The sequence below is a fragment of the Filobasidium floriforme genome (assembly GCF_021052385.1).
Source record: "Filobasidium floriforme strain CBS 6241 chromosome Unknown HD553scaffold_2, whole genome shotgun sequence".
NCBI classification, from domain to species: Eukaryota; Fungi; Basidiomycota; class Tremellomycetes; order Filobasidiales; family Filobasidiaceae; genus Filobasidium; species Filobasidium floriforme.
Genome location: NW_025763623.1, coordinates 1419638 through 1427458, shown reverse-complemented (window position 1 = coordinate 1427458; position 7821 = coordinate 1419638). Strand labels below are relative to the sequence as shown.

Genomic DNA, 7821 nt, shown 5'->3' with positions numbered 1-7821 from the left:
ACTAAGGTAGGGTCTTGTGACTAGGTAGTAAGATGAGTGCAGAGTAAAGAGGTAGAGTGTTGTACCCTGATCCCCTTCCTCCTGCCTCCTATATATACTCATGAGTAGACTAGGAGTACAAAGATAAGAGGTAGTCGTACATTGTACAATGTACAAAGTACAATGTACAATGTGCAAAGTACAAAGTGCGGAATGTACAAAGTACGGAATGTGAAACTATGTAGAAGGTACAAGTTGTTCCCCTGATCCTTTACATCGTACAATGTGCAAAGTACAAAGTGCGGAATGTACAAAGTACGGAATGTGAAACTATGTAGAAGGTACAAGTTGTTCCCCTGATCCTTTACATCACTCCCCCCCTGAAACAACGCAGCGTCCCGCTGTGTCTACAGGAATTGATGAGAACAAGGTAGGTACAAGCAAGTAAAATAAAATAGCTAAGGTAAAAGACATGTTTTTGGGTTTTTGTATTTTTGGGCAAAAATGACAAGTCAAACTAAGGTAAAAGTGATCATTCCTCATCCATTTCCAACTCAATCTCGGCCAAAATAGGGTCATATTGACCGTACTCCCTGCACGCATCGGTGTTGACGCTCAATTCCCCACCAGGAGTCTTCCCTTTGAAGTAAATAGGGTCTAATTCCTCATATTCTCCCCTCCAAAAGTTCCTCTCCAAGTAGCTTTTAGAGCGCCGAGTTTGAAGCGTCTGTGGAGCGGGCTCCTGACTAGCTACTGCCGTGAAAGTAGTGTCGTTGTCGTTCTTTTCGTTGCCCCTTTCAGATAAGACCGGATTGACGGCGCTGGGACCAGGGGGAGTGTCGAAATAGGGTTGCATGAAAAAGGTATGAATATCAGGAAGGGGTTGAAAAGGGGGTTGTGGATCTTGCTCTAGCGGGTCGAGTTCTTGTCCGATCGGCGTGATTCTTTCGTTGACCGGACCGGGCTGATGAGAAACTCCGGTACCGTGTTGAATCGTCGGGATAGCGTTATTATTGACGGAGATATCGATGTTGTTTGATTGAGGTTGGGGAAGAGCAGAGGTGATGAGGAAGGCTGATTCTAACTCTAAGCCTGGGGTCCATTGGGGGAGTTTGTGGTGTAACTCCAGCCATTCTAGGGCGAGTTTTTCGACTTCTGGGAGTGCCTTCCATGCCCCTTTATTGTTTAGAGGTCCCTGGTCAAGTAGCAGTTGCCTGAACTTATCCAAATTCCTCTCCTGAACCCTTTTCCTTCCCCAATATTCTCCCAATTTAACCTCCTTGTTCCCAAACCATCTCATATCCTTCTCCTGCATCCTAATAGTCTTTCCTACACTCTTCTCTGGGGTACTGATATCGAGTTTGTAGACTAGCTTTAGAGTGTTGGTGGAGGAGGAGGTCTCTAGATCATGTCTAGTGATAGAGGTGATTAAAGGGAGGGGAAATTTCGATTTAATGCCGTTCAAAATTGCGTTGTCGAGCTTGAACCGTTGCTGATTGCCGGGAACCGATGGGGGGCGGTGGGAGATAGACGGAAGACGCATCGTTTGTGACTTGAATGAGGCGGATAGCGTAAAAACTGGCGGAGATATAGGGTGATGGAGATGTCAAGTAGGAATGGGTATGTGTGATTTGGTGAATCAATTGAAAGTCAAAGTTGGTTGGATAATTTCCCAGTGTTGAGGGGGGTTTATATGTAAATCCTGGACCAGTAACTTCGCATCTGGGACTACCAGGAAGTCCACATGCTTGAAAAAAAGTCCTCTAACCCAGTCACTGGTGACCTGGTGACCTGACTGAGTACTTGCTTGGCAAGCTGCTTGGTAAGCTGATGCCAAGTAAAGAAGGTTGATAGTTGAAACACTGATGTCATTGATGGAATTTTCTAGTGGCTGAAACTGGTTGAGTGATAGATGTTCTGGTGGCTGAAACATGTTGGTTGATAGATGTTTCCAGTGGTTGCCAGATGAAGCCAGTGATGTCACTGATGGAAGTGATGAAAGTGATGAAAGAGGTTTGATGATGGAACAGGTGATGGCCTTGATGAGGAGGTGGAATAGGTTTTTGATGAAACAGGTGATTGTGATGAGAGTGATGCAACAGCAGATGATGAAGCAACACTCAGTGATGATCATGTGTAGACCACATAGTCACTGTTGGGAAGCTTGTTGCGCCAGAAGGTAGTCTTCAAATTGGAAATTCCCTTCTAAGTGCTTGGCTGGTTCCCATGTAGCATCATGCAGTTCATACCCTTGCCATTTGACAAGGTATTCTGTAGCTTTCCTGACTTTGCGCTCTCCCAGTATTTCCTCAACAGTAAACTCCAGGTGGTTGTCCAATTTGACAGGCTCTGGAGCAGGTATGTTGTGCTCTGGAAATTTACCAGGATACTCAAAGTAGGGCTTGAGATATTCTGAATTGATGTTGGGATGTACCTTGATATGATCAGGTAGATCGAGAGTGTATGTAGTAGGGGTGATCTTGTTGGTAACTTTAAATGGTCCTATCCATTTGTTCCTAAGTTTCTTGGAACCAGGAGTTTGGAGGAAAGGAGGTCTGATGTATTTGGTGCTAAGCATGACCTTGTCTCCTGCTTTGTAAGCCAAAGGGGGTTGTCTGCCTTTGTTGTAGTTGAGAGCCTGGGTCTGTTGAGCAACTTGGTATTGATTCTGTGCAATGCTGGCAGTAGCCATTTGCTGCTCAATGAAGTCTTCCACACTCTCAACCTTGAAAGACTCAGTGGTCTCCATCTGATGTGGTTGCCTAGGATGATATCCCAAGTCAAGCTCAAAGGGAGTGTAACCTGTAGTTGGATGCACAGAGTTGTTGTATGCAAATTCCAGGGCTGGTAGTTGTTGACTCCAGTTGTCCTGTTTCTGATTGATAAAATGCCTAAGCATGTCCTTGAGTGTCTTGACCATGACTTCTGATTGTCCATCTGTCTGTGGATGATAGGCAGATGACATAGCCAATTTGGTGCCAAACCTTGTGAACAGGGTGTTCCAGAAGAGAGAGGTGAATTTTGTGTCTCTATCAGAGACTATCACAGCTGGGATACCATGAAGTTTGACCACATGATCCCAGAATCTGTTGGCAGTATCTGTAGCCTTGTCTGTGATGTTGCTGGCAATGAAGTGTGTCCTCTTTGACAGCTTGTCCACAACCACAGTGATCTGGTTGTATGATCCAGATGGCTGGAAAGGACCAGCAAAATCCATAGTGACAGTGTGCCACCTTTGGGGAGGAATGTTCAAAGGTTGTAAGAGTCCTTTGGGTCCATTGGTAGGGTTCTTGTTCTGTTGACAAGAAGAGCAAGATCTGATGTAGTCTTTGACATCCTGACCAAGTTTGGGCCAGTAGTAGACTCTTGCAATCTTGTTGTATGTCTTGTGAAATCCAAGATGTCCAGCAGTAACGGCATCATGATGGTCATGGAGGATATCCATCCTGATTCTATGCAACTGAGGAACACATGTTCTGAGTTGTTGATTTGTTGGATCCGTGTAGTACAAGATTCCATCTTGCAATAAGAACTTGTTGAGATGAGGAGGGGGTATCTCTGTCATCAGTTGGTCATATATCTGACCAAAGTCCTTGTCCTTGGAGTAGCCAGCTTTGAGACTTTGATGAAAGCCTGAGTTGGTATCAACTGTAGTGATGTGATTGCAGAGGGGATAGACCATATTTGATATGGGTAAAGGTGCTCTGGAAAGGGGGTCGGCATTGGAGTGCACCCTTCCAGCTCTATAACGGATGGTCATGTGGGGCCTGTATGACTGCAATTCCATTGACCATCTGACAAGTCTCTTGTTGGTCCCAGTGAAGTCAAGCAGCCATTGCAGGGCTGAGTGGTCTGTGATGATGGTGAAGGTGCATCCATCCAGGTAGGCATGTAGCTTCTTGACTGCCCAGACTATTGCTAAGCATTCCATCTCAGTTGAAGTGTAGTTACTCTCTGCACTGTTTAGTGTCCTAGAGAGGTAGACCACAGGGTGTTCATGGTTGTTGTCATCCAGTTGAGCCAATACTGCTCCCAGCCCTACAGTTGAGGCATCTGTGTATAGGAGGAATGGCTTGTTGTAGTTGGGATGTGCTAGTGTTGGAGCTTGTGTTAAGGCAGTTTTGAGGTGATCCATTGCTGCCTGACAGTTGTCATCCCATTCCCAGGGGACATCCTTCTTCATCAGTCTGTATAGAGGGACTGCTACTTGGGCAAAATCCTTGACAAACTTCCGGTAGTAAACTGCCAGACCAATGAATCTTTGAAGACTTTTGACATTGGTTGGAGTGGGAAATTCCATTACTGCCTTGACATTCTCTTGAGTGGTGCCAATGCCAAGGTTGCTGACTGAGTGTCCTAGAGCTTTGATAGTCTGATAGCCAACATGACACTTCTTTGGTGAAAGTGTGATGCCTGATTTGGCCACAAGTTGGAGTACCATGTTGACATCCTCTAGGTGTTTGTCGAAGTTTTCTGAGTAGACAATGATGTCATCTATGTAGACAAGTGCAATTTGCCACTTGTATCTTCCCAAAATCCTGTCTGTCAACCGCTGAAAGACAGATGGTCCTGTTTTGAGACCAAAGGGCATCCGCTTGAATTGGTGTAGACCCCTGTGAGTCCTAAAAGCTGTTTTGTGTTGATCTTCAGGGACAATGTCAACCTGGTGGAAGCCTTTGTTGGCATCAAAGGTGGTAAAGTATTGCTTTCCTGCAAACTGGCTAAGAATGTCGTCGATCCTAGGAATCGGATATTGATCTGCTCTGAGGACTTCGTTGATTTTTCGATAGTCAATACAGAACCGATCCTTCCCTTTTTGGCGGACAAGCACAACAGGAGATGCCCAAGGAGAGTCAGACTCTTCTATGACATCATCTGCAATAAGCTCTGCCAGTGTGTCGTCGATTATCTTCCGTCCAGCAGGTGAAGCATGATAAGGAGCAGTGGAGATTGGTTTGCTGTCTCCAGTGTCCAAGCTCATGGTGACCAGGTTGGTTTGTCCTAACTTCTTGGAGCCAAATGCAAAGGCTTTGAGGTTGTCCATGATGATTTGTTTCATATCAATGATTTGTTGACTGTTGAGTTCTTGATTGATGTCCATGCTGTCCAAGTATGGTTTGAACTCTTGGGAGAGTTCAGAGGTGGTGATGTTGTTGACATGAGGAAAGGCCTGCTCATTTGACTTGACAGCCTGTTGAGTTCTGTCAATGAGAGGTACACAGTATCCTAGAGCCATTCCAGAAGGAATACTGATGGGTCTTTGTCCTGTGTTGAGAACTTGTGTTTGCTGAACATGGTTGTTCAGAGTGCCAATAGTCCTGGCTGCTGCAACATGGTTGTTGAGAGGAACTGGCTCAAAGCAGTATAGAGTTGGCTGAGCTGTGTGAGGTCCTTGAGCTTCCATCACTATGGTCTGCTGATGACCTGGAAGGATGTGATATGCCTCCTTTGCTCTGAACATGGCAAACTTTCCAGGAGAGGCAGTTGTTGTCAAAGCTATGCTGCCTGTTTGTCCCTTGAGGCTGAGGTTTCCTTTCTCTAAGTTGACAATGGCTCCATGATGATCCAAGAAATCAGTTCCAATGATTATCTTTGATGCCATGTTGGGTGTCAAGAAGAAGGCAATGGGCAGGCTGATCATATCTCCCTCAACTGTCTTGAAGTGGAGGTCTGTGTTGATATGACCAAGTGCAGTAGATTCCCCTAAACCTTTGATCTGAAAGGTAGATCCATAGTTGATCCTTAGGTTGGGGAAATTGCTCTTGACATAAGCTGTGTCCATAAGAGAAATGGAAGCTCCAGTATCAATGCAAACTTCATGCATAGGCCCTTCTGGTTTGTTGATGGCACATGTGGCATAAGTGGGGGTTTTGCCCTGATGAAGCTCATGAAGAGGGGCAGCAGTAGTAGGTTGTTCTGTCCTCTTGGCTGGTGGCTGTTCTGGAACCTCAACTTCATCCAGGATGTCATCAAAATGTACTCTTTTGGTGGTAACATTGTTGGCCTGATGAGGTTTCCATCTATGACCATCTGAGTAGGTGTTGTTGGGAAAAGAACCAGTCCTTTTGGTGAAAGGCTTTGCAGCTGGTTTCACTTGGTTGTGAGGACAATCTCTCCTCCAATGGTCTCCTTTGCAGATGGGACAAGGACTGGGAGGTTTGGTGCTCGAGTTGTTGGCCTGAGGTGTCCTAGGCTGGTAGGTGGATCTTTGTGGAGTAATAGCACCATTGTGAGGTCTGATAGTGGTGCTCCTCAGACCTGGTTCCAAGTCAATGAGAGTACGGCGGAACTCTTCCAGGGTGGTAAGGGAATTGACACTGGCTTTAATGAGGGGCCTGAAGTGCTGAGGTATCCCTTCCAGCATGTCATCAATGAGTTCCTTGTCTGGAGTACCAGGAGGATAGACATAGTGTTGCAATGTCTGTTTGTCCTGAAAATAATCACTGAGAGTCTCATTGACTTTGAGAGTTCTATAGAGACACTGTCTCCTGAGAGTGCTCTTGTGATTAGGCAGATAGAAGGCATTTCTCAATGCTGACTGCCATTGAGCCCAGGTGAGAAGAGTGTTCCTTTTCTCTCTGCCTAGTTGAGTGAACCAAGTAAGAGCCTTGCCTTGGAGGATCATAGGCAGTCTTTGCAGTAGTTCTGAATCCTGACAGTTGGAGAATTCAAAGATAGCAGTGACCTTTTCAATCCACTGATCTATGTCTTCACTGTCCCTGCCATTGTATTTGGGTAAGTCTGAAGCTTTGAGTTTAGACTTGTGGACAGAGTAGGACTCTGAGTGAATGTCACTACGGGACAACTGTGGTTTGATATCATAGTGATCACTAGGATGGGGAGAGATGGTGCTGCGCCGAGCTAAGTCCTCCCTGAGATTGATGTTTTCCTGTTGCACAGTGTTGACTGTGTTTTGTAGCAGAGCAAGTTGTTGCATGATCTGACTCAGTGCATCATCAGGGACTGCAGCTGGAGTAGATGAGGCTGGTGGAATGGTAGGTTGGACATTCAAAGGTGGGACAGGTGGATTCCTGGAAGGTTGATGCCTAGGGAACTGTCTAGTTGCCTGAGTTGTGTGTTGTTGAGTCTGATGCTGAGATTCAGAACTGTCTGAGGAGCCAATGGCTAGAGGGTCTGGAGATTCTGGACCCATTGTGTATGCTGCTTGTTTGCTGAGTTGAAACAAGAGATTTGAGACCTATAGTCTGGTTGTTGATCCTCTCTGGGATGTTGAAATGCTGCTTGTTTGCTGAGTTGAAACAAGAGATTTGAGACCTATAGTCTAGTTGTTGATCCTCTCTGGGATGTTGAAATGCTGCTTGTTTGCTGAGTTGAAACAAGAGATTTGAGACCTATAGTCTAATTGTTGCAACAATTCTTCCAAAGCTGCACTGAGTTTGGGTGAGACTGCAATTGACCAGCTCTCTTTAGGTCAAAGGTTGCAGGTGATCTAGATCTTGACAGCTATCTGAAGCCAGAAACAAGCTGTTGCAAGTATGTCAAATACTTGACACTGCGTCCAGTGGTTTGATTGGTGAGTTGTGAATGAAGAAGAGGTGTGTGGAGTGGATGAAGGGAGTAGTAATGTGTTGTTTTTGTCGGAGGTGTAGGCGAGTGGTCCGGGAAGCGCCCCCAAGTGTGATGGACCAAGCTTTCTTTTAAGGGAAAGTTAGGTTTCTCACAACTAATTTATCCGGTTCTCGCAGTTGTCTCAACACTTCTCCTTTAACAAACAATTATCTTACTCTCTCTAACACCCAGTGGAAGAAGCAACAAGGGTAGCTAAGCCTTGAAGGGATTGGCGAAGGTTGTTGTGTGTGAAGGTGACTTTGTTGTGCAGGA

General features: G+C 45.6%; 1 protein-coding gene across 1 annotated transcript; it reads right to left on the bottom strand.

Moving 5' to 3' along the window:
- Window positions 1-511: 511 nt before the first annotated feature.
- On the bottom strand, window positions 512-1522 carry HD553DRAFT_321870 (uncharacterized protein; the record flags this gene model as incomplete). Its single annotated transcript, XM_046181252.1, has 1 exon — window positions 512-1522. One exon carries the CDS (start codon window positions 1520-1522, stop codon window positions 512-514), a length of 1011 nt encoding a protein of 336 aa, XP_046039870.1.
- Window positions 1523-7821: the final 6299 nt, after the last annotated feature.